At 36.3% G+C, this 27,980-nt stretch overlaps 1 protein-coding gene across 1 annotated transcript in view; it reads left to right on the top strand.

Annotated features, from left to right (window-relative positions):
• Window positions 1-27,980, top strand: part of GRM5 (glutamate metabotropic receptor 5) — a 516,353-nt gene that overhangs the window by 466,014 nt on the left and 22,359 nt on the right. Inside the window, exons 5-7 of the mRNA XM_025356721.1 lie at window positions 10,816-11,062; window positions 17,290-17,458; window positions 24,248-24,374. Of these exons, the coding sequence (XP_025212506.1) occupies window positions 10,816-11,062; window positions 17,290-17,458; window positions 24,248-24,374 (543 nt within the window). The remainder of the gene's footprint in view (window positions 1-10,815; window positions 11,063-17,289; window positions 17,459-24,247; window positions 24,375-27,980) is intronic.

Genomic DNA, 27,980 nt, shown 5'->3' with positions numbered 1-27,980 from the left:
TTTACCAATATATTCACCACATCTATAATCTTGAGACTGATGTATTAACAAATGTCTCTTGTAAATATGGATACCAACCACCCCTGTCCCCAATTTTAAAAAAAAATCTAAGCTTGCTAGCTATTCACAGTAACTTTGATTTTTTTTTTTTTTTTTTTTAGTTTCTTAATCTATAGTGGAAATAGCCCCTAGCTCATTGAGTTTTATGAGGTTAAAGCATTTTGTGAAGTCCTGATTTTGTTAGCACACATTTCAATGGAGCTCTCTCAGCTACCTGAAGAAGGTGAAAGGTCAGCCATGTGCTTCTTTCTCTGGTGGAAGAAGAAGGCTGGAAAGTAGGTGAAATGGCACAGGCAGAATTTAAACTTGGATTTCTATGAACTGAACTCCTGATGCCTCATGAATGCTAAAACTAATTATGATTTCTTTCTGCAAAATATATAAGCATCAAAATGACTTAATAAGAAATTAATTACAAAAGTTAAACTTCTATTTGTTCTCTTCTGGTATTTTGTTGGTTTTCCAATTATTGTTTTTTTGTTTGTTTGTTTGTTTTTTTGTTTTTTTGTTTTTTTGTTTTTGATGGGAGGAATCTGCAATCACTTAGGCCTTTGGGTGATTAGGGAAAAGAAGTCACCAGGGACTTCTACAAGATCCTAATGCCGCTCAAATAGGCCAGTTTTTTCCAGATGCTCAATAATAACAAATGATTTAACAAACTGTGAACAAACATGAGCATCCGTCAGTTTTTAAGCTCTTGCTTTGATCAGCCCCTTCTGTACGTATCTGGGCCCAGGTCTTGGGCAGTGCTAGCAGGCATTATCTGAGAGAACAGACGCATGGAACTATATAGGAAAAATTCAATATTGTTACCATTTGTTTTCCCTAAGTTTATCTCTTATTTAGAATAATTTTTTAAAAGGTGATACAGGGATTTCTTCTTTCCAAAGAATAACAATATAGTATAACAAGAAAACTAGTCATGACATTAGAAGTTTCTGTCTACTTTTGAGTTTTACTCTCTGAGTGACCATAGGAAATCGACTTCATTTGTCTACAGCTCGGTTTCTTTATATATACAGTGTTGATAATTTCTGCTGTCCATGTCTATCTTGCAGTGTTGAGGCACATAACAGATAAATGCAAAATTATGCTGAAGAGTGCCAAACAAATGCAAATTGTCAATATTTTCCCCATTCAATTCAATAAACAGTATAGTAACCATGCCCTAAACACTGTGATTTAATTTACAAATTAAAAAGGCTCAGATTTGCCTTTGTGCCAGTTGCTATCTATTGTGGACAAGGCATAAATAAAAATCAGGAAAAAAAAAGCTAAACGGTGATTGCCTGAGAGTCTAATGGGTATCACATCAGGTGATACCTTTTACTTCCTTTTATACTCTAAAGTCTTGACCAGAAATATATAGTTACTAAAGGTTATTATGATTTACATTTTGATATAGTTACTACTTATGAAGCATCTTGTGCCAGGCTCTGTTTGAGATACTTATTAGTTTTCTATAACATTTAATTCTCATATCATCCTTGTAAAATGAGAGTCATCATTTAGCAGATGATTAAACTGAATGTTAAGTAACTGAAATAACCTGTCCAAGTCACAGAGCCAAGAAGACACAGAACAGGATTCAAACATAGATCTCCATACCCTGTTCATAAGAGAGAAAAACAAAAGAATGAGACTCAAACCAGCACCTTTTATAACAGTCAGAAAAACATGTACTGCTCTACTCTGATAGTGGTTGGGAGGCTGAGTTGCAGAACATGGCTTAGGGTCAAGGTAAAGCACCTAAGTGTGGCCTCAGAGATTGCCACTGAATACCCAGTCTTCTGGAAATAGAATCAATTAAGTGAGTAAACTCTTCTTTACTTAGCATGTTAAATAGGGAAAGGTAGGTATAAGACTGACCTAGGAAATGAATGATTCCAACTCTGCTCCCCTAAAGTATTCCCACAATTCTATAATAAGGAATATAGAGTGTCAGAGAGAGGTCTAGAGAAAATGATCCAGAGTTCAAAGTGCAACTTAATTTTAATATCTGCAATCATGGTGGTCTTCATGAAGGAAGTGTTCTTGGATCCTTTAAAAATGGTTAGCAGCTAATAGCACAATAACAGGATCAAATTCTCACATATCAATTTATATCCTGAGTGTAAATGGGCTAATGTCTCCACTTCAAAGGCATAAAATGGCAAGTTGGATAGAGAAGCAAGACCCAACTGTCTGCTAACTTCAAGAGACCTGTCTCAAGTAAAAAAACCCACAGGCTAAAACTAAAGACATGGAGAAAGAACTATCAGGCAAATGGAAAACAAAAAACTGCAGGGGTAGCTTTTCTTGTATAAAACAGACATTAAACCAACGATAATTTTTAAAAAGACAACATACATATTGTATAATGGTAAGAGTTACAATACAAACAAGAAGACTCAACTATCCTAAATGTATATGTACCCAACATTGGAGTACCCAGATTCATAAAACAGGTTTTTAGATATCTATGAAGAGATTTAGGAAGCTACACAATAATCTTGGGGAACTTCAACACCCGACTGACAATGTCAGATGTATCATCAGGGCATAAAAGTAATGAAGATATGCTGGACTTAAACTCAACACTTGACCAATTGGAGCTAATTACACATCTACAGAACACTCCATCCAAAACCAACAGAATATATGTTCTTCTCATCTGCACATGGCACATAATTCTAAGATGAGCATGTGCTCAGGAATAAAACAAGTCCAAGCAAATTCAAAGAAATTGACATCATACCCAACACACCCTCAGACCACAGCAAAATAAAAATTAAAAATCATTACTAAGAAAATCTATCAAAACCATAGTTACATGGAAATTAAACCATATGCTCCTGAATGACTCTGGGATAAAAAATGAAATTAAAGCAGAAATCAAAAAATTCTTTGAAACTAATGAAAACAGAGGCATAACATACCAAAATCTTTGGGACATAGCTAAAGCATTGTTAAGAGGAAAGTTTATAGCGCTAAATGCCTACATCAGAAAGTTAGAATCATCTCAAATTAACAATCTAACATCACACCTAGGAAAGGAAGAGGAACTAGAAAAACAAAAGCAAAACAACATCAAAGCTAGCAGAAGATAAGAAATAATCTAAATCAGAACTGAAATGATTGAAATTGAGATGTGAAAATCCATACAAAACATCGATGAACACAAAAGTTTGTTGTTTGAAAGATTAAACAAGATTGATAGGCTGCTATCTGAGTTAATAAAGAAAAAAAGAGAAGATCCAAATAAACACAATTAGAAATGACAAAGGTGACATTACAACTGACTCCACGGACATACAAAATATCCTCAGAGACTATTATGAACATCACTATGCACACAAACAAGAAAACCTAGAAGAAATAGGTAAATTTCTGAAAACACCCAGACTCTCAAGATTGAACCAGGAAGAAATGAAAATTCTGAACAGATCAATAACAAATTGTGAAATTGAATCAGAAATAAAAAGCCTACCAGCCGAAAAAAGTCCTGGGCCCAATAGAATCAAAGCCAAATTCTACCAGATGTTCAAAGAAGAGCTAGTATGAGTCCTACTAAAATTATTCCAAAAATACAAGGAGGAGATTCGTCTCCCTAACTCATTCTACAAATCCAGCATCATCCTGATATTAAAGCCTAGCAGAGATACAACAATAAAAGAAAACAACAGGCTCATATTCCTGATAAACATATATGCAAAAATCCTCAAAAAATACTAGCAAACAGAATTCAGAAGCACATGAAAATGTTAATTAGCCACCATCAAGTAGGCCTTATTCCTGGGAGTCATGGTTAGTTTAACATATGCAAATCAATAAATATGATTTACCACCACAACAGAAGTAACAAAAACCACATGAACATCTCAATAGATGCAGAAAAAAGCCTTCCATAAAATTCAACATCACTTCATGTTAAAAACTCTGAACAAGTTAGGCAACAAAGGAACATACATCAAAATAATAAGAGCCATCTATGACAAATCCACAGCCAACATACTGAACAGGCAAAAGCTGGAAGTATTCCCTTGAGAATTGGAACAAGACAAGAATATCCACTCTCTTCATTTGTATTCAATGTAGTACTGGAAGTCCTAGGCAGAACAATCAGGCAAGAGACAGAAATAAAGGGCATCCAAATAGGAAGAGAAGAAGTCAAGCTACTTCTCTTTGCAGACGATGTGAATCTATACCAAGAAAACCCCACAGATTGCACCAGAAGGCTTCTAGAACTGATAAACAACTTCAGCAAAGTTTCAGGATACAAAATCAATGTACAAAAATCAGTAGAATTTTTATAAACCAATAACGTCCAAGCGCAGAGCAAAATCAAGAACACAATCTCATTTAAAATAGCCAAAAAAGAAAAAAATAATAAGGAATAACTAGGAATACTACTTACCAAGGAAGTGAAAAATCTCTATAAGCATTACAGAACACTGCTGAAAGAAATCAGAGATGACACAAACAAATGGAAAAATATTCTATGCCCATGGTTAGGAAGAATCAATATTGTTAAAATGGCAATACCACTCAAAGGAATTTACAGATACACTGCTATTCCTACCAAACTTTCATTTTTCACAGAATTAGAAAAATTTATCCTAAAATTTATATAGAACCAAAAAGACCTCAAATCAAGCAAAATGAACAAAGCCAGAGGCATCACACTACCCAACTTGAAACTATACTACAAGACTACAGCAACCAAAACAGCATCGTACTGGTAGAAAAACAAACACATAGGCCAGAGAAACAGAATATAGAACCCAGAAACAAAGCCACATACTTATACTCAACTGATATTCAACAAAGTCAATAACAACAAACAATGGGGAAAGGACTTCCTATCCAATAAATGGTGCTGGGATCACTGGCTATCTGTGTGCAGAAGATTGAAATTGGACTCCTACCAGTCACCATATGCAAAAATTAACTCAAGATGGATTAAAGACTTAAATGTAAGACCTAAAACTATAAAAACCCTAGAAGAAATCCTAAGAAATACCATCCTGAACATTAGCCTTAGCAAAGAATTTATGACTAAATTCCCCAAAGCAATTGCAACAAAAACAAAAATTGATGTATAGGACCTAATTAAGCAAAGGGCTTCTGCACAGGAAAGGAAACTATCAGCGGAGTAAATAGACAACCCACAGAATTGGGGAAAATATTTGTAAACTATGTATCCAACAATGGTCCAATATCCAGAATGTGTGAAGAACTTAAATCAGCAGAAAAAACCACAATCCCATTTAAAAATGGGCAAATACAAAGGACACAAACTCATCCTTTTTTATGGCTGCATAGTATTCCATGGTGTATATGTGCCACATTTTCTTAATCCAGTCTGTCACTGATGGACATTTGGGTTGATTCCAAGTCTTTGCTATTGTGAATAGTGCTGCAATAAACATATGTGTGCATGTGTCTTTATAGCAGCATGGTTTATAATCCTTTGGGTATATCCCCAGTAATGGGATGGCTGGGTCATATGGTACATCTAGTTCTAGATCTTTGAGGAATCGCCATACTGTTTTCCATAATGGTTGAACTAGTTTACAATCCCACCAACAGTGTAAAAGTGTTCCTATTTCTCCACATCCTCTCCAGCACCTGTTGTTTCCTGACTTTTTAATGATCACCATTCTAACTGGTGTGAGATGGTATCTCGTTGTGGTTTTGATTTGCATTTCTCTAATGGCCAGTGATGATGAGCATTTTTTCATGTGTCTGTTGGCTGTATGAATGTCTTCTTTTGAGAAATGTCTGTTCATATCCTTTGCCCACTTTTTGATGGGGTTGTTTGTGTCCTTTGTAGGGACATGGATGCAGCTGGAAACCATCATTCTTAGCAAACTATCACAAGAACAGAAAACCAAACACCGCATGTTCTCACTCATAGGTGGGAACTGAACAATGAGATCATTTGGACTTGGGAAGGGGAACATCACACACTGGGGCCTATCATGGGGAGGGGGGAGGAGGGAGGGATTGCATTGGGAGTTATACCTGATGTAAACGACGAGTTGATGGGTGCTGACGAGTTGATGGGTGCAGCACACCAACATGGCACAAGTATACATATGTAACAAACCTGCACGTTATGCACATGTGCCCTAGAACTTAAAGTATAATAATAAATAAATTAATAAATAAATAAAATTTTAAAAAATAAAAAAAATAAAAATGGGCAAATAATATGAACAGACATGAATCCCACTACTGAGTGTATATGCAAGGGAAAAACATTCATTCTATGAAAAAGACACATCCCCTTATATGTTCATCACAGTGCTGTTCACAATAGCAAATACATGGAATCAACCAAGATGTCCATCAGTGGTGGACTGGATAAAGAATATGTGGTACATATACAACATGAAATACTACACAGCCATAAAAAAGAATAAAACCATGTCCTTTGCTGCAACATGGATCAAGCTCAAAATTCAAAAACTGAGTGAATTAATGCAGGAATAGAAAACCAAAAACTACATATTCTCATTTATAAGTGAGAGCTAAACATTGAATACATGTGGACATAAATATGGAAATAACAGACACTGGAGACTGTTTGAAGAGGAAGGGTGGTAGGGAGCTATGGTTTGGAAGGCTACCTATCAGGTACTATGGTCACTACCTTGGTGACAGGATCGTTTATACACCAATCCTCAGCAACACAATTTTCTCATGTAACAAAACTGTACATTTACCCCTGAACCTAAATAAAAGTAGGAGGAAGAAAATGGTTAGAACTAGTATTAGTATAGGATTAGGGAGAAAAAATAAAATAGAAGGGTAGTCTAGAGAAGACAGTTTGTTAATTTAATTCATTCACCAAATATTTATTGGTGGCCAAATGTGTGCCAGACATTGTTCTAGGCACGGAGTAGAGAACAAAAAAGAAAGTATCAGGGCCGGGCGTGGTGGCTCATGCCTGTAATCCCAGCACTTTGGGAGGCTAAGGAGGGCCAATCATGAGGTCAGGAGATCAAGACCATCCTGGCTAAAATGGTGAAACCTCGTCTCTACTAAAAATAAAAAAAAATTTAGCAGGGCATGGTGGCGGGAGCCCCTAGTCCCAGCACATGAACCCAGGAGGCAGAGCTTGCAGTGAACCAAGATCGCGCCACTGCACTCCAGCCTGGGTGATGGAGCGAGACTCCATGTCAAAACAAAAACAAAAACAAACAAACCAAAAAAACTCCCTGTTTTTATAGAGCTTATATTTTAGTGAGTAGTGTTTGAGATAGCCAATAAGCAAGATAATAAGATAAATCTATAAAATACGTTAGGTGTTGGTAAGGTGAAAATAATGTCACAAACGAAGATAGGGAGTATTGGTGGGGGGAGGTAGAGATGCAATTTAGACAGGATATCCAGAGAAGGTCTCACAGAGAGGATGATGCCTGAGTAAAGTCATAAATTGGGAAGGAAATATGCTCTGCGACTTGTGAAGCAAGCTCACTATGCACTGGTTACCAACTTGTGTGACAGAACATACTCATATGCAAGTTATGTGAAATGGGTTTATTACTTACAGATAGGCAGCAAAAAACATCAGAAGCCTAGGACTCATTGTGAGCTGCTCCCCCAAGGCTCAGAAAGCTTCCTAGGGTGGATGGAGTCTCAACTGCATGTAACCCACTTGCATAGCAGACAAGGGACCCTGGAAAGCAGCCTGCACTGGGTGTTATATCCTGGGGTCACATGACTTCCTGTGCTAAATCTTTGAAGGACATTCTGTTGTGGTGAGACTGAAACAGAGCCTAGGCTCTTCTAGCCAGTCTCTCTCTATCTCAGTAAATTACATTATCAGACCATCATACAGTTACTGTTGAGAACTACAAGCAAGAAAGGGAGGAAACCCTGGTCAGTCCAAGGCCATTTGGAGAACTGTCCTGCACAAATCTTGTGGGTAGAGTATTCCAGGTAGAAGACTCAGCAATTACAAGGGCTCAGAGGCAGGGGCATGCCTAGCATATTTGAAGATGTGGGAGAAGGTCAGTGTGTCTAGGGTGGAATAATTTATGGGAAGAATATTAAGAGATTGAGTCAAAGGAAAAGGGGGTGAAATACCACGAGGCAGGCTTCTGTATGTCTTTGAAGGCCATTGCAAGGACTTTGGCTTTTACTTTTAGTAATAAGAAAAAAGTCACTGGGAAGTTTGATCAGAGGATTGTTATGATCTGAATTCTATTTAAGGGAATTATTATGGCTATTGCGCTAAAAACAAGCTGGAGTGCAAGGAAGATGGGCAAAAGGAGAAAGTAGGAAATCAGTTAGAAGACTATTGCTATAATCTCGACAGGAGAGGATACATACTGAGTCTGGTAGAAGTAGATTAGTGCTAAGTAGTCTAATTCCAGATAAATTTTGAAGATAAATAAGAGTTGTGAAGGTATGAAGGAAAAAGAGGAGTCAAAAGTGATTCAAAAGTGTTTGACTTGGCAACTAGAATCATGGAATTTCCAGCAGTGTGAAGTAAAATGTGGAAATATGAATCCAGTCTGTGTGGGGAATGAAATTGTAAGATTTGCCTAGAGTGTAGCCTGGGACCATTGTCTAGTCCTGAGATAGAAGCAGGACTTCCCATCTTATATTATGTCAGAATGAACTATGCCAGTTTCTCTAGGGAGACTCTCTACTGGGGAAATTTAAGGTGTCAGTATTTGGGCCAGCAATCAAGATGGAGATAATAGGCCTCTACAATTTGGGAAGCCATAAAGCACCATACTATCTTTGGAGAGTTGTTGTTGTTGTTTGTTGTTGTTGGGGGGAAAAAAAAAAACCTTTCTTAAAGGAAACATTTCTTCCAAAATGAGAAGCTCTGGCTTTACCTCAGCATTTTCTTTCACCTTTTTTTTTTTTTTTTTTTTTTTTTAAAACCACACTTTTCCTATATGTCTTAACCCTATTTATTCTACAATCACCAGACCTGGATATAGATTTCACTTCCTAGACACTTTTGCCATAATCGTGGCCTCTCCCACAGCCAAGAACATTTTCTTCTGTCATTGGGATCACTGCATTCCCTCTTAATGAGTTTCTCTGACAGCCCTACTCCTACAGCCCTTTAAACCTTTCTCCACAATGTAGTCAGAATGGTCTTCCTAAAACAGAAATCTGATCAGGTCCCTCCCTAGCTTCAACACTTCAGTGAATCCCAATGCTCTTATGAGAAAGTGCAGCAATCTTTTTTTTTTTGAGACTGACTGACTTTCCCTCTTGTTGCCCAGGCTGGAGTGCAATAGTGCCATCTCGGCTCACTGAAACCTGCACCTCCCAGGTTCAAGCAATTCTCCTGCCTCAGCCTCCTGAGTACCTGGGATTAAAGGCACCCGGCACCACACAAAGCTAATTTTGTGTTTTTAGTAGAGACGGGGTTTCACCATGTTGGCCAGGCTGTTCTTGAACTCCTGACCTAAAGTGATCCACTCGCCTCGGCCTCCCAAAGTATTGGGATTACAGGCGTGAGCCACTGCGCCTAGCCAAAATGCAGCAATCTTAACATGGCTTAATCATCTCTGCCTTCCTCTACCATTTCAGCTCTCTCCTTTCTCCTACCTCCTACTCTCTGTGCTGGTCCTTGATTTCCTTAAGGTCTCCCAAACATAGCATGCTGTATCTTATCTGTTATTCTTTAAAAATGCTTGGACCACTCTTTCTCCCCCTTCATCTGATTGATACTTAGCCTAAAGCCCAGCTTCAGAGAGCTTCCAGGTCTGATTGACTATTCAGTCCTGTCTCAGCCCTTATCAAAACACATTGTAATTGCCTGCTTAGATAGATGCTCATCTGCCCTCTAGACTTTAAGTAAATGAGAGCAAGAATCACGTCTGTCTTGTTCAGCATGATGTCCCTCACTCGGAGCAAGTTCTAAGCAGTTAGAAATAACAGGCACTAAGTCCATATTTGTCAAATCAATCATCAATAACAAACTTTAGTTCCTGTAGTTCCTTAATTCCCAAGAACCTTCTATTGGAACGGATATATCTCACTCCTTTGGGCCTCTATAGATTTTACCTCCACATGTTTTGCAGATTTATTATCTTCTACCTTTCACTGTATTTGCATAATTTATCTCTGTTATTGGACAAGTTTCTTATGTACAAGCTCCATGTTCAAATCTTCTTTTTTTCCCTAGATGATAAATTACACAGCTTTGTGCATATTCTGACTCTAATAAATGTTTACTGAATTAATTAATGAATTAAAGGAGTTTAAATGTTATATTTTATAACTTTCAAATAGGCCAGTTTATAGAGAGCATATGCTTTGAGATTAGAAGTACTGGGTGATAAATCTAAATAGGTAAATTCATATCGATGGTGGAATATCGCCAGGTAAGAGAACATAATAGTTTAGAAACTGGAGGTTTGTTGAGGATTTCTGAACCAAAAAGGTATATTATCACAGCTGATACTAATGAAATGAATCTGTCCTTAAGATACATTTTGTGGTACAGAAATACAATTCTATCCTGCATTCATACTTAGAGTTTGGTTATGGAAGAAAGCGGATCTTGCTACTGTTGGTGATTCAGAACTTTTTTCAGAGTTTTGGAAGAAAAACCTAAATACAGAAAATATTAGCCCCGTTATGTTGGTACTGCTTCTCAGTATTACCCACGGTTCTAACTCTGATAAATTTGCTCCAGTGCATTCTCTAATTACAGGCAACCCATTATTCAGTACCCAGGAATATCGCGAGAGTAGATTTGTATCTCAAAGCTATGCTTAATTTGTTTCCCAACAGGTTCTCTGACTCTGAAAACACATCATGTTCAGGATTCCAAAATGGGATTTGTGATCAACGCCATCTATTCGATGGCCTATGGGCTCCACAACATGCAGATGTCCCTCTGCCCAGGCTATGCAGGACTCTGTGATGCAATGAAGCCAATTGATGGACGGAAACTTTTGGAGTCCCTGATGAAAACCAATTTTACTGGGGTTTCTGGAGATATGATCCTATTCGACGAGAATGGAGACTCTCCAGGAAGGTATTGTTACGATTCTCCTCTAGACAGTAGAGACTGAACAACAGCCAACACTTGATCCTGAAATGTCTCTTTCTCTCCTTTGTGGTTAATCTAGGATTCCTGGTCATGTTTCCCCTTCCCTGACATCCCAAATGAGCAAAGATAGAGAGAGAAGAAGCCCCATTTCCTGTGGCCAGGAAAAAAGCATTGGTGCTGATGTTCAAAATGTGCTTTGGGAATTATCACATTTCAGACACCTAAACTAAGAGACAGGAACCTCACATGATCATAGATAAATAAAAATCATCTCTGTGGTTTCTCTGTACATGCTTGTCATGTTATTCCCTGTATTCGGCTATTTTCTTGTGCAATGGAACTATTCTGAAATAGGAACAATTTGATTTCTGGTAATCCAGAAATGGGGCTGAGGTTCTGTTCTGTTGTTTGCTGTACCTACAGCAAGTGAGTTATAAGTCATATTTTATTTTATTATTCTCCAGCTGGATCACTTTCTTCCTTGTTAAGGACCAAATTGTTTTTTTCTCTGAAATTTTACCTTTCATTATTTATAGAGGAACTTGAAGAACATAAACTCATAATTATAGGTCAGTCCCCAGAGAAATCACTAAGTACCAGAACTTACCAGAATTCACATTTATCTTCTACTGCAAATTCTTAAATGACTCGACACGTCATTTAAGACTTGTAGACACTTTTAATCTATAAGGAATCATGCCATTGAAATGATATTTTGAGTTGTAGCAGGGTTGAGTCTTCACTCAGCCTTCTATCAAAACAATAGGGTCCTTTGGTCTCTCAGTGCTTTTCTAGCAATAGTTCATACTTAACAACTGTGCTTGGAAAGCTGTCTATATACTCTGTTTGTAGTTGACCCTGCCAAGAGGTTTCATAAATCCTCAACAACTCGCGCCACATGTGCCCACACATTCTGTCAGCAACCTTGGTTTAGCATACTTCTATATTCTATATTCTAAGATGAGCTGGAGCTTATCCCAAATGCAGCTGTTACTATTTCACATACCAGACTTATAAGTAATAGCTAGTTTCAGGTCATACAGCCAAGTGAAAAACCTAGGTTTTTTTTTTTTCTGTTCTACAGACTCGAAGAATATTGCTATAACTAGGCTGTTTGCCAAAACAAGCTGACTTTTCATGTGTTGTTTTCTACTTTTTGGCTCTTCCATATATCCATGAAGGAAAAATACAAGCATTTTCTCAGGGCCAAACAAAACTTCACAGTTGTAAATCTTTTACAGGCAGGTTGACCAATGAGTTCAGTCTTTAGGCTCAGGTCAAGGCATGGGCCCAGATATCTGCACATGAATTTATTATTCCCATGTGCATCTCTAGAGTACTGACATCAGCTTGGGACTTGTTGATAGAATTTGATGACTGTATCTCCACCAATTCAAGAGTTTTTATGTCAGGTACCCAAACCCATTCCACAAACCAGGAAGGGAGGAGATGCCTCAGAAGGTCCAGCTCTATTCCAAAGGGAAACCTTGATGGATCAGGCAGAACATGGCTGCCTTATTCATAATCCTTCAAATATGTTGTAAGGGGTTCTTAATCTTTATTGGAACAATCATCCCTTCAAGACTCAGACAAAATTTATACATATTCTTCCAAGAACAACATACTTAAAATTTTGCAAACAATTTCTGGGAATTCAGGATTGCTTTGAGTCTATCCTTGCACTACTAGGTTTGAGTATGACATTAACCCATTAATAAATTATCAGAGTTGGCCTCTAAGGGCATGAAGCAGACTCAGGAAAAGGTGATTTACCACCTTTTGTTTCTCGAAATAATCCATTTACATAACTAGCATATATTGAGTGTATGTTCTGAGCCAAACACTAAGCCAAGTGCTCTACTTTTTAATCCTATGAGGTCAGTAATGTTACCATTCTTTTTTCCAGCTAAAAAAAAAACAAAAAAAAAAAACAAAAAAAAAAAAAAACAAATCTTACAAAAGTTCAATGACTTGCCCAAAAGTACAGTCTAGTAAATGATAGAGTCAAAATTTTAACTCAGTCTTCTGGGCTTCAACTTCTAACCTGATACAACAGCCTGCCAATTAATCAACCAGGATCAAAATTTTAAAAACACTATATTCTGAGAAAATTTATTTGTAGACATTAGTTTGTTATTTTTGTGGAGTAAAAGCATCCTGCCAGATCAAAGGTATTCCTGGCTGAGTGAGAAACCAAAGGATCCTGGGATGATTAAGGAATCCTCTAGAGTTAAAGCGTTAAAAGAGGAGGATCCTAAACAGAGGAAGCTGAAAGAGATAGCAACTCACTCTGGCACACACTTGCAGATTATTAGATTTTCCTGGTTAAAAAACCCTGTGTCATAGAAAGAAAGAGACATGCCCAAGGTTGTATAGTCAATTAAATAACAGGGCAAGGACATGTGCAAATCTCATGCACAATCATCAAGTAAAAATTTACCTTAATTTTTTTTTCTTATATTACATTTGAAATGGTTCAGTGCATTAATATGTAATATAAAAGTGTTCCATTATTAGGTGCCATTCATGTTTTTGGTCTAACTAACTCTGTGATCTCTCTTTACTCTGTGATTATCCAACCCCAAAGGCACAGATCATTGTAATTGCTTTGTTGTATAGGCCAGGGCTTGGGAGTATCTATTATGCCGACCCACAGATAATTTAGCACACATTTAAGAATTACAATTTTTTTTTTTTTTTTTTAGGAAAAGCACCTTAGCATTGGAATTACAGATAGAAAGAGCCTTAGGATCCACATAAATGTAATACTCTGCAGTCTTCTCCAAATGATTTTTCACTTTTCTCTAACAACAACCCTGTTTAAGCCCCTTGAATAAACCCCTCATTATCATCTGAAGACAATCTTCTCTAATTTTCAGAGTTAGAGCCATTTAGAAAGTTCCTTATTTCTGTTCAATTGAACCCTGACTTTCTCTAGTTTACCTTAAATGCTTTAATAGAACTTTTTGTTGTTGTTACTGTAATATATTTTGTTTATTTTGATTTTGAGCAATATATAAAATTTATTTTTAAAATTATTTAGAATATTCTAGGTTTAAATTGTGGCCAGTTAAGAAAGAGCAGACATGAGGAGGTAGAGAGTAAGGGAAAGGAAGGGACAGATATTAAATCAGATAAATTACATATACAAACACACTATGCTGAGAAAAACATTTCAGAAGCAGAGAAATATAAAAACCAAGAGGTGCAATGAGAAAGAAAGGCAGGGGAAGGGGAGGGAAGGGGAAAGGGGAGGGGGAGAGGGAGAAGGGAAGGGAGGAGGAGGAGGAAGAAGGAGGAAGAGGAGGAGGAAGAAGGAGGAAGAGGAGGGAGGATGAGGAGGATTGAGGAAGAAGAGAAGGAGGAGAAGATAAATGGGAGGAAGGGGATGGGAAGGAGAAAAAAGAAACTGAGCTGGAGATTCATATTAAAGTGTCTTGTGATTGGAATGACACACTAATCTTTGCTTCTGACACTGAATATGTTCAAGTTGGATCTTTACTAAAGGCATCAAAAACAAAGAGCACACAGAATTTCCGTGTTTTTGGGTTTTGTTTTTTTTTTTTTTTTTTGAGAAGGAGCCTCTCTCTGTTGCCAGGGCTGGAGTGCAGTGGTGAGATCTCGGCTCACTGCAAGCTCCCCCTCCCGGGTTTACGCCATTCTCCTGCCTCAGCCTTCCAAGCAGCTGGGACTACAGGTGCCTGCCACCACGCCTGGCTAATTGTTTGTATTTTTAGTAGAGATGGGGTTTCAAGTGTTAGGCAGGATGGTCTCGATCTCCTGACCTCGGAATTGGCCCGCCTTGGCCTCCGAAAGTGCTGGGATTACAGGTGTGAGCCACCGCACCCGGCCTACTGTTATCTTTTTGGGAAACAAAATACAGTCTTCTGGATTGAATCATGGCTAAAGATTACAGGAAGTCATTATGTCTTTTGATTCTTACCTAAAAGTTATATAAGAACATGTTTTAAACATTCACTTTATTTTCCTTTGATGGAGAATAAAAGCTATATTCTATCTCTGAAAATTAAAAGGGCTCATACAAATTCACAAGTGAAGGGGAGAATATTCTTTTGTGGAGACATATTCTCATCTATTTCTTTTTTTAATGTACTACAAAAAGATTTTTAAAGCAATGTTCTATTTTCACAGCTTTAGCCGTGAGTGATAATATCTCTTTGTGTTTGCCTTGTATTAAGAAACAATGACCAGAAATCTAAAGGCTAATTCCAAAGGGAGGGTTCATTGTCTCAAATGTAACTATAACAAGTTTATCGAGTTGAACTGAAATTAAGGTTTAACTTTCCTGCAAACAAGTTCCCTGTCAAATGTGACATTTTCCACTCTATAGAGTTTTCACGTTTATTTTTCAAAAACTGGATCCCTTTACTTTTTACCATTTGTTGTACATAAAACAAAGAGGCGTGGATATAGAGATAAAAGCCTTACAATATAAATTGGTTCAAATTTTTACAATATTTAAGCAAGGAAAATATGGTCTCTTAGCTCTACCCAGGATTTGGAGCAGTCTAATAAGGAAGAAGGAACTGCAGATTTGAAATTTAAAGGCTTAGTTTAGGTCCTGGCTCTGACGCTTACGTACTCTGTAATCTGTACTAATTAACCTCACTGAGTTTCAGTCCTTTATCTATAAAATTAACAGTGTGAACTAAACTTTTCAGACTTAAGAATTGCTAGAAATGGATTTGACAGCTCAGTTTTGAGTGAGGAATAACACCCACATATTTCTTCAAATTATCAGCAGCAAAGAAATAAGTCTGACACTGACATTTCTCTTTCTCCCATCCTAGAATCTTCAAAGGTTATTTGCTCATAGAAAGTCACCCTTTGAATACTCAAAGCTCATATATTTGAAGTAGCCAATGACATAATACAAGAGTTCTTTTTACCTCAGTGCTCTGTGTTCTAATATCTCAACTCATTGCATGAACCGAGGCCATGGGATAATTGTGACCAAGGGGGAAGGAAAGTATCCTATAAATTGATAGTTTTGATTTAGAAGTAGAATTTAGACCAAATTGTTGCTGACTGACAACACTAAAGGAAAATCCTCAAGTTACTGAACAACCAACAAAACAAGAATGAGGTAATATTCTGAAGAAAAAAAACCTACAGTAAAAATTGTGATTTGGAGTGAAAACAGAATGGCATCATTTTATAACATAAGTTTCAATAGATGCCAGTTTTGTTCTGAATATTTCTGTACAGAACATTGGTTTGAGTATAGTAATCTCATCACTTGAATCCAAAAGCTAGAACATTTTCCATTCATATCAGTTTCCAAATAGCTACACATGCTGAGCATAGGAGGCTGGAGGAGGCATTTATATGTCTATCTGTCAGGACTATAAGTCCTGAGTCACATATATAAAATACTATGTGAGCACAGTGTGTGCCTGAGACATACCTGTAGAAACTGAGATAGTGGTGATATTGCTTATCCAATATCCTCAAATTGGAAAATTGTTTCAGAGATTCTTCTCTAGAAATGAGCTTACTTATAAGAAAAGGCTTGTAAGTAAGCACATTGATTTTCTTTTTTTACATTTATATCCACATACTCAAAAAAACAATAGTTAGCAAAGGCTGAGAACTCACAAGGAACTACTCTTTTCCAGCATTTTTACATTGCATGAGGTGCTTTAGAAGCTATTTTCAAACTTTTTTAAACTTCACTCTTGAAATTATCTTTGTACAATGAATTTAGCCATTGATAATGGACAAAGTAAGAAAGGTAAAATGAGGCCCTCTGTAAATTACCTCTATATCCCCTAAAGCTGAAAATAAGATGAAAGATTTACCAAATTTCTCACTTGGTTAGTAAATGGAAATTTTATCATTTTACTTGAATACAGTCAAAAACCTGTCTATCTTTTGTAGAAGTCTAACAGTAGTACTTGTTTAAACTTCTTGAAGTTATTTTGAAACTGTCTTTCATCCTGCTGAGGTCAAGTCACCTTCTCACATGGGATTACTTTCTATTTCAGGTGTAAGCTTGAAAGTACGGAAATGTTCTCTGCAAAGAAAGTGAAATGGACAGATTATTTTTGTTATTCTAAGTGTACTGTCATGGAAAATTCCAGTGTTACTTATATGACAGTAGACACATTTTTGGGAATAAAATATATTGCCTTTTAAAAGCTGAATATTTACGTCTTAAGCTGCAAAATTATCATATTCTTATTCCTAAGGTATGAAATAATGAATTTCAAGGAAATGGGAAAAGATTATTTTGATTATATCAACGTTGGAAGTTGGGACAATGGAGAATTAAAAATGGATGATGATGAAGTATGGTCCAAGAAAAGCAACATCATCAGATCTGTGTGCAGTGAACCATGTGAGAAAGGCCAGATCAAGGTAAAATGGAATCTATGTTTCTTTCATTTTTGTTGTAAATTTAACAGTGTTAATTATCATTAGCTATTTTTTAAAATTTTAAACACTTATTTTACTTTTTATATTGTAAGCTTCTAATGTCAGAAATTCTCACTCATTCCTTATGAAATCCCATGTGCAACTCACAATAGTCTTAGTAGTTGGTTTGATTAAACCAGTTGATGAATCATGTTTGCCCACACCCTTTCTGCTCATACAAGCCTTTCAAGACATGACTTCCTGGAAATAAAGTTTACAGTTAGAAAAGACACTAATTCGAATTTATTTAATAAATATTCATCAAATGTTTATTAATAGTTAATATTGATGAGGCAAAAATAAATGAGACACCCTTAATTGTCAGAAGATTTACAGTCTGTGTGAGAAAAATATGGACACAGATAAGCAACATTATGTAAAATGTGGTGACTTCATTAAGAAAGAAAAGAAGAGGGCTATATCAGTTTGTACAAAAGGGATAGAGATATTTCTTCTGAATAAAATGTCAAACTTTGGACCATAAAAATGAGTATGATTTCAGGGAGAGAACACTTACAAAGAAAGAACAGTAAAAGAAAAGGGACAAAAGTGGTAACTGAAGACTGTCTAGCACAAGTAAATAATCTAGAGTGCATTGCTCTAAATGGTTATTATAAAAGAGAAAGTTGAAATAAGTTGAACCCAGATTTGTGGAGAGTTTTGAACATCATACTAAATACATTGAACTTAATTTTTATTAAACAGGAGTCAGAATAATTTTGATCAAGATGTTGGCATAAGTTGAGCTGTGGTAAGGAAAATGAATAAATAGATTTATAAAACAAGAAAGAAGAGACAAGTTAGAAGCATGCTGTGATAGTGGTAACAAGGCCTTGAATTGGGGAAGAAACAGTGAAAATGAAAAGGGGCCAGAAGACATATTTGGAGAAAACATTACAGATGTAGATTCAATCAGGCTGACTACCAATTTGATGTTGAGTTGTGGAAGATAAAGAAGTCAACACAATCAACTGCAATTCTAAGTGTCAGTAAATAAAAGGTGGCATTGCCAGGAATAGAAAAATAGGGGTAGCTTTATAGAAAAGGTGATTGGTTAGTTTGGGGGCATGTTGGTTTTGATATAGCCATCCAGTGATTAAAAGTTTGGTCTAGAGCAATGAAAAATAAGGCTAAGCATACAGATTTAGGAATTGATTGAATAGAGTTAAAGTTGAAGCTATTACAATAGACAAAATTGCAGAACCTAAAAGTGTAAATAAAAAATAAATATGGACCAAGAATATACCTTAGAGAATTTCTGCTTTCAAAGTGTAAAAAAGGAAGAAGAGGTAGAGGCTGAGAAGCAACAGGTACAAAGAGAGAGACGACCAGAGAGCACACTGTCACATAAGATGGTAGTCAGCAGAAGAAAAAGGTCAAAGAAGAGGAACAATGAGGAAAAGACATGAAAATTGAGGGTTCACCCTTCATCTGGGCCTGCTAGATTGAATAGAATGTAATGATAATTGAGTATCAAGATAAATGGATAAAGAAAATATAATATATCTACATAATAGAATACTATTCAATCATAAAGAATGAAATCCTGTCATTCACAGCAATGTAGAAGGAACTGGAGAACAGAATGTTAAGTGAAATAAGCCAGGGACAGAAAATTAAACGTCACGTGTTCTCACTTATATGTGCAAGATAAAAAAAAGTTGATCTCACAGAAGTAAAAATTAGAAAAGAGCGTACTAGAGGGTAGGAAGGGAAGGAGGAAGACAGGGATAGGGAGAGCTTTGTTAAAAGAAGCAAAATCACAGCTAGATAGGAGGAATAAATTCTAGTGTTCTTTAGCACTGTAGGATGAATATAGTTAAAAGTATTCTATAGTTTCAAATAGCTAGAAGGAGGATACTGAACATTCCTAACATGAAGAAGTAATAAATATCTGAGATGAGGACTATGCTAATTACCCTGATCTGGTCACTATACATTATGTGTATCAAAACATCACTATGTAACCCATAAATATGTACAATTATTGTGTGTCAACTGAAAAAATAAAAAGTATAAGAAAAAGAAATATGTGACAAAAAGCATGTAAGAGATAATTTGGTAATTTGAGGACATTAAAAAATTACTCTTAGGCTAAAAAAGATGTGGCCACACTTACAAGAATTAAAAATTCATGAAGAGAAGACAAAGATATAATAAAAAGGCGGTGAGAGCAGCTATTGGTGCACAATGCTGTCGGGAAAAATGATATCAAAATAATTTATTTGCTCATCAAACAGTTCTTAAAGTACTACCATACCACATTTCACGTAGTGTATTCCTAGAGCCACTGGACTTGGTCTTTTCAATCAACCTTATCTTCACTCTGTTTAGAAGATATTTCATATGTTTTTTCATCTGTGATTAAGACTGAAACTGAAATATTTTAATATTGATAGTAAGGCCCTCAAAGGGTAGGTCTGAAGATTTGGAAAGCATAAGACCAGAAAGAAGAAAGATAAGGTAAAAGAAGATAAAAATAAATGTATTAATATCTGCTAAATGGCTCAAAATATTAGATATCTGACATTTTCTGTATGTCTTGTTATGGTATACAGCAAGAGCTGGTAAACTATAGCCCACAGACTAAATCTGACCTACTATCTGTTTTTGTAAATAAAGTTTTATTAAAATACAGCCAAGCTTATTTGTTTCTATATTGTCCATGGCTACTTTCTGCTATACTGGCAGAGTTGGATAGCTGAGTTGCTGACTTGCAATAGAGACTGTATGGCCCAAAGCCTAAATATTTACTATTTGATCCTTTGTAAAAAAAATGTTTGCTAACGCTTGTTACATCAAGACAAAAGAGATTTTCATCTTGGCCAATTATCTTGCAGTTAAACTCTTCATTATGAGGGGTTTAAATTCATGTACAATTATTTGTGTATCCACCAAGAATATCAATATTCATAATTTCCAGTGCTTCCTGTAGAAAAATTACACAGTGTAAATTACCATATGTTTTTTCTTTATTTTTGACCCTTCACAGCAATACATTTTGAAAATATAACTTCCAGGGCCAGGCATGGTGGTTCACACCTATAATCCCAGCACTTTGGGAGGCCGAGGCGGGCAGATCACGAGGTCAGGAGATCGAGACTATCCTGGCTAACACGGTGAAACCCCGTTTCTACTAAAAATACAAAAAAATTAGCCGGGTGTGGTGGCAGGCACCTGTAGTCCCAGCTATTCAGGAGGCTGAGGCAGGAGAATGGCGTGAACACTGGAGGCACGAGATCACACCACTGCACTCCAACCTGGGTGACAGAGTAAGACTCCATCTCCAAAACAAACAAACAAACAAAAAGAACTTCTAAATGCTGAATGACTAATTTGAGAGATTTCTTTATATATACTTTTCTACCCTATTCTACAGGGAATAATTTACATAACTAGAAGAATTTTATTCCCTATTATCGTGTGTGTATACATATATATATATGTATACACACACACATAAATACACACACACACACATATATATATGTGTGTGTATATATATATTTTAGACGGAGTCTCACTCTGTCTCCAGGCTGGAGTGCAGTGGCACAATCTTGGCTCACTGCAACCTCCGCCTCCCAGGTTCAAGTGATTCTCCTGCCTCAGCCTCCAGAATAGCTGGGATTACAGGTGTCTGCCACCACACCCAGCTAATGTTTTTGTATTTTTATTAGAGGTGGGGTTTCACCATGTTGGTCAGGATGGTCTTGATCTCCTGACCTCATGATTCGCCCACCTCGGCTTTCCAAAGTACTGGGATTACAGGCATGAGCCACCGCGCCCGGTCTATTATCATATTTTTAATACTGGTTATTTTGTAACAATATTTGCTTCGCCCTTTTTTAAAAATCCCAAACTTCATTTTCCTAACCAGATGTCATTTTTACTCTATTAAATATACAATGCATAAGATTTTCTTAATATGGTTTAAGGCTGTAACTAAGCAATTTAATTCATGATATCAACATCTCATGGCATTGTTCAGAGTTTGTAAACTTAGTTTCCATGAAAGGGTTTAGTCTAGTAAAGGTTCAGATATGTTATATATTGTTATTCATAAAGAAAGCACTGCTGACTGGGTGCAGTGGCTCATGAGTATAATCTCAACAATTTGGGAGGCTGAGATGGAAGAATCCCTTGAGCTCAGGAGTTCAAGATCAGCCTAGGCAACTTAGTGAGACCCTATCTCTTCAAAAAAATAGGAAACAAAAATAATTGAGTCTGGTGGCACACATCTGTAGTCCCAGCTACTCAGGAAGCTGAGGTGGGAGGCTCTCTTGGGCAGGGGAGGTCAAGGCTGCAGTGAGCCAAGATGGCGCCACTGCACTCCCAGCCTAGGTAACAATGCAAGACTGCCTCAAAAAATAAAATAAATAAAAAAGAAAGCACCACTGCTTCCAGGATCTTGAAAGAGAATTGTCACTACCTCGTGTTCAAAATAAATGTGAAACAGAACATAAAATGTGAAAACATAAAACAAGTTCTAAATGATCAGAGGAAAACATATTAAGTTATCACTATTGATTCAAAAAGAGATTATAATATTGGAATTCTTCTTGGAAAAAGGCATGAACTTATTTTAATTTCAGGTGTTTACCTGAAATTCACAAACCGATGAAAACTGAACCATAAGAAATCAAAGTATTTCAGTGGGGGGAAATGCAGCTGCTTTTATTTGCTAATCCCTGCTAAGGTCTGCTAAGGTCTGAAAGACACTCCTTCAGCTTTGCAATATGCCTGTTTGCATTACAAAATCTAATAATTGTTCAAGGATAGTTTTGCCAAGTGTGGTATACCTTGAAAATGAAATTCTTCATTTCTATATATGGACATTTATGTGCAAATTATTAATGAAATGGGTAACATTATTAGAGTGTTCTACACTTTACAAATCACTGTGTTGTTTTATTTAATCCTAAGGAAATCCTATAAGGTAGATATTATTATCGTAAAAGCAATAGGTCCAGTTAAAAGAAACTGAGCATTGGCTGGAGAACTCTGGTGCTACTTGATTCCCAAGCCAGTACTCTTTCCCCTGCATCTTTCAAAATATCACACAGTCTAATCTTCCAATAAGACTCAGTATTTATAAGCATGAGCATTTGAAGTTCAACATACATTGGTTGATCCCTCATTTACCCTAACATGCTATGTGAGCTAACTCAACTTCAATTTTCTCCCCTAAGAAAATGAAAAAAATAAACCAGCCACTTCATACAGAGCTGTTCTAATGCTTTAATGGGATAACAGTATGGGACAAGTACTAAAGAGCCTGGAAATAGTCGATATTATTATGAAGAATACTTTAATCAGGTCTAAGGAGCAATTTTGCCTCACTTATTTACTTACTTTAGGGAAAATCTATTTTAGGCCCTTTTGCCATTATTCCCTGCTTGTATTGTTGTAGTTTTAAGAGTCAGTAGAGGCCGGGCGCGGTGGCTCAAGCCTGTAATCCCAGCACTTTGGGAGGCCGAGACGGGCGGATCACGAGGTCAGGAGATCGAGACCATCCTGGCTAACACGGTGAAACCCCGTCTCTACTAAAAATACAAGAAAATTAGCCGGGCGAGGTGGTGGGCGCCTGTAGTCCCAGCTACTTGGGAGGCTGAGGCAGGAGAATGGCGTGAACCCGGGGGGGCGGAGCTTGCAGTGAGCCGAGATCGCGCCACTGCACTCCAGCCTGGGGCACAGAGCAAGACTCCGTCTCAAAAAAAAAAAAAAAAAGAGTCAGTAGAAGAAATACTACAAAAATGTAAAAAACAGTTGTCAGCTTACAATTATATTTGGTATCTAGCTGATGTTATTATCAAAGGTCATTACTAGAGTCAGCATCTCAGACTAGAAATATAAAGTGTAACTATTACTGTGTCTGGTCATTGCTGAATATTAACCACGGTTTTAATGATTTAAAAGAACATTTAATGAATGCTGTCTATTCCAGAGAGGTTTTTCATGCACCAATGGTGGGGAAGAAAAGGTACATCTATTTCAAAAGAATAACATCTGTGACTCTTTCAACTGTTAAATTATTTCAATTATTTTCCATTACCTTAAAAAAGTCAAATAGATTAAGAGGTATATAATAGTCTGAATGACCTCATCTACCTTCAAACAAAACAAAGCTACCAAAATAGGAAAGAATGGGCTGAATTGTTGAATCAGACTTTTAGTAGAAAGAGATCAAGAGATCATCTCCAGGAAAATCTTAATCTTTTGCTTTCTTCTACCCAATACAAATTCCTAATTATATTTATCAATATGGATAGATTTTAGAAGATTAGGAAATATACAATGTTTTTTGCTCACAATTAGTCAACTAATGGGGGGAAGGAAGCTAAGGTAAATCCAGAGAGCAGCAGTTCTTAACTTGAGGAAAGGAGAAGTAGAGCAGATCCTGGGGTGAATTCAGTTATGTGTATGTACATATGAGCACAAGCACAGGTACTTAATTAAATACAGGTTTCCAAGGCCAATTATCCAAAGACTTGCATTTAATTTAATGCCTTATCCTGCTACCAGCTAACTTTATGATGTTGGACTTGTTTAAACTCAGCCTTACTTTCTTTAATTATAAATTAAGAATATTAAAAATTACACTGCTTATCTGATAACATTTAAAATAATGTATGCGAAAGGCCTTTCTGCTTTGCAAAATAGCACATTGGAATATAGAATTGTTGGATTTTTATCTATGCAAAAAAATATCTAAATTTCAAATATTTGCCTTAGGTGATCCGAAAGGGAGAAGTCAGCTGTTGTTGGACCTGTACACCTTGTAAGGAGAATGAGTATGTCTTTGATGAGTATACATGCAAGGCATGCCAGCTGGGGTCTTGGCCCACTGATGATCTCACAGGTAATCTGTCACAATCTCACCACATATACATAAACTGAAAAAAGATGCAGACGTGGGAGAGGGGGGTCACATCCCCAAGTATTACTCATCTTGGGTAGTCTTATTTATGGAACAAATAATTTCCTTGGGAACATAAGCTTCCCAAAGTTTGAGCTACTTTTTAAAATCCTCAAATCTCTGGGAGAGATGTGCCTATACGTCCGTCTTCACTCCAAAATTAGATCAGAATTCCTAGCTTGTCTACTGGGCATTCTTCCCTCATCCCCAGGACATTCCCAGAAGTTCCTAAATAGGGTCCCAATTATATGTGTATTTTAGGTGAAGAGAAAGAAGTTTTAGCCAGGAAGTGATGAAAATATGTCAAGACATATCCAAGAACAAAAAGGTAGCACTGAATTGGGCAGAATGTCATCTAAAGTTCTTTTCTTCTCTTGTTTTTATTAATTGAAATCAGGAGTCTCCAACTAATAAGTTTCCAAGTATTGTTGGTACAGGGCAAGACTTGATTTTACTTGTTTATTGTTTTACTTTTTTGTTTTGTTTTGGCTTTTGGTTCCTTCTGCCAACAGATGTTAAAGACTATGTCATCGTGTACTCCAGTCTATATTTCATAGTCTTTTCTAATTTTTATAATATATAAACAGAATATGATTCCTTTCATACTGTCTTCCAATTTTTCTTCAATAAACATTTATTAAATGCACTCATGCTTATTTGCCTACCACTAAAATAAAAATATAGAAATAAAAATACTACCTCTGTCTTAATGAAGTTCACAGATTAATAAAGGAGGCAAAAAATTAAAAATATGATTACAATATAATAAGAGGATACAGATTTATAGACATGGGAGCATGAGGAGGGCACACATAAACTGAGTATGCAAGAAAAAGAGCAAAAAAGCCTTGCAGGCAGAGAGCCCCTCATGTGGTATGTCAGGTTGTCTAGTGGTTTTAGAATTCAGATGGATTTAGCACAAAACTTCTAGAGGCTAGAAGATCATAAGGTCATCAGTGTTAGACTCCATCCCTCCCAGGACAAATGATTTTATTCATAGTAGTTGTATTCACTTATTTCAAAAGTCTGGTTATTAAAAATTCCATCATCCTGGGTCTTTCAAGACAGCTCACCATTTTTTGGTGATTGGTATGTATACAGAAGACTTTTTCTTTTCTCAAAAAAAAAAAAAATCCGATTTAATAAAACATCCAAGTCCCTTTTGATCGCATTTGAATCTTCTTTTTGCCATTACACTATGAGCTTTCTGATGTTCTTATTCATCCTGTTTTCCCCAGAGCTGACTCAGTGCTAAACACAAAGCCTTCAATAAATTTTGTTGAATAGATGATCTATCGTGTGCCTGTGTGCAAACACACAGTAAAAGTGCCAAAAAGAAAAAAAAAAAAAATTCTGTGATTGGTTTTCTTGAAGAAGGGTGAGGAGCAATATTCCTATCTTTTCTTTATACTATTTATTTACATGTTTTTCTACTTTTAAACTAGATTATGGTGAAAATGAAAAACTGTCTTGCAACGTCAACTAATTTGCATGGCTAAGCACCTTGTAAATGAATATGTAGATGTAACTTTTTGTCTCATGTTCTGTAACACTATGATATTGAGAATGAACACAGTCTGTTCTTTCATTATTTCAGCAGATAAATATTTTATTATTACTATTTTCATTATAATAATAGATACTTGAGAAATTGAGGTAAAAAAACAGCAATGCTTCCTGTGTCACTTGTTCCCTATATTCTAGTCCTTAAACATCTTACCATCTTGCGGGGAAAGAGACATAAAACAACACATGCACATGGCTAGTCAGCTCTTTGTTTGCTAGTGGGCTATTTGTGTGCTTCATTGACTAATTGTATATGAAGTCAAAGAACAGGAATAAAAACATGGAAATATCAGAGAGGTCATCATTTAAATTTGTGGTCATATAATTTCTCTCTGAAGAAGTAAAAATTAACTGAGACCTAAATGATAAATATAAATATTTAGCAAATAATAACTAAGAAGAGATTAAGTCTGGGGTAACAGCACATGTGAATGTCTGTATATGAGTAAACAGGTAGGAGAACAGTGTCAGAAGAGGTCAAAAAAGTAGCAGGGGCAAGAACCTATGCAGCCTAGGAGAACATGTTCAGGGTTTGAGTGTTTTATTATTAAGACAATGAGACATCACTGCAGGAATTTTAGTATAAGAAAAAATACATTATTATAAATATATTTTTAAAATATTATTCTGGTTACTGTTACCAAGAATAATTTGGGAAGGGTTAGAAAGTGGAAACAGGAAGACAAGTTGGGTAGTTGCAGACAAGAATTCTTAATGTCTAAATAGTGCATTGGAAGATTTGAGATATGCTTTTGGGTAAAATCAACAAGACATACAGATTAATTGGATGCTGAAGGTGTTAAGGAAGTTGCCACATTTTCTTTTTTGAAGGCTAAAAAAATAGATTATTTCATAAAGATCAAAACTTTAGTTACAGAAAATATCAGACATGTCTTTGAGATTTTCAAGTGCTAATGATTAATTTAACAAATTTAGGCCTTAGCTTGTGCCAGAAAATGTAATTTGGATTGGGAATACAAAGATTTAGTCTAAGTTCCTAAGAAATTTATAATCTTGCAAAAGAAAAGCATGTAACCAGGTAATAACAGTGTTCTTGGTGCTATAGGTGAGGAGTAAACAAAGTATTTTGGAAGGGCGGGGTTGCCAAACTAACCCTGGGGAATCTGGGAAAGTTTAATCTTGAAACATGAGTTGAAGCTCACTTTACAAAAAAAAAAAAAAAAAGTGAAGAAGATACACTGTGTGTTATCTCAAAAATGTCCTTCTACAGTGTAAAGACAAATCCAAATCCTTGCATTGTTAATTCCATCTCATCCCTCTTTCCAATCAACTTTCTTGAGTAATAAATCTTTCTTTTATCTTCCTCACTCTTGATTTATCAAAGCAATTTGCCTCCTACCCTTACCATGCTATCATAAATATTTCAGCTGAAGATGTCTGTAGTCACCACATGGCCAAACTAATAGTCCCTTGTCAGTCCTTATTTTACAAACATTTCTGTTCAATTTAATGGGCTTGATGCTGCACAGTCTTCTGAAGTTTTCTCCTCTGCCAGCCATATAATAACACAAGTTTCTCTTACCTACCTAAACACCACTTCTGGGTGTTTTTGTTTTTGTTGCTGTTGCCTCTTCCACTTAATCTAGATAATAAAATATTGAAGTTTCCCAGGGTTTCGTCACTAGCTTATTGTGTTTTCCCCCTACACAGTCTCTCCAAATAATGTCATCTACTTTGATGGTTTTAATTATTACCTGCGTGCTGTCAATTCCCAGTAGTACAGCTCACACTGTATTCTTTTCCTGAGTTTCAGGATCATGAATCTAAGTGCTCACTGGATTAGTCCTCACTAACGTGGTTAGTCCTCACTTATTTCAGTTCAGTGTATCCAAACCTTATCATTTCACCATTGTGCCCCTTTACTAATTAACTGTAAACTTGCTTTTCTATTCTCTGGGTGGATATGGCCACCCACATCCAGTCACTTATCTACCCTAATGGTTTGAATTGCTAAATATTCCT

The sequence above is a fragment of the Theropithecus gelada genome, chromosome 14, assembly GCF_003255815.1.
Source record: "Theropithecus gelada isolate Dixy chromosome 14, Tgel_1.0, whole genome shotgun sequence".
In the NCBI taxonomy this organism is placed as follows: Eukaryota; Metazoa; Chordata; class Mammalia; order Primates; family Cercopithecidae; genus Theropithecus; species Theropithecus gelada.
Note: the sequence above shows the minus strand (reverse complement) of the source record. Positions and strands in the feature narration are given on the sequence as shown.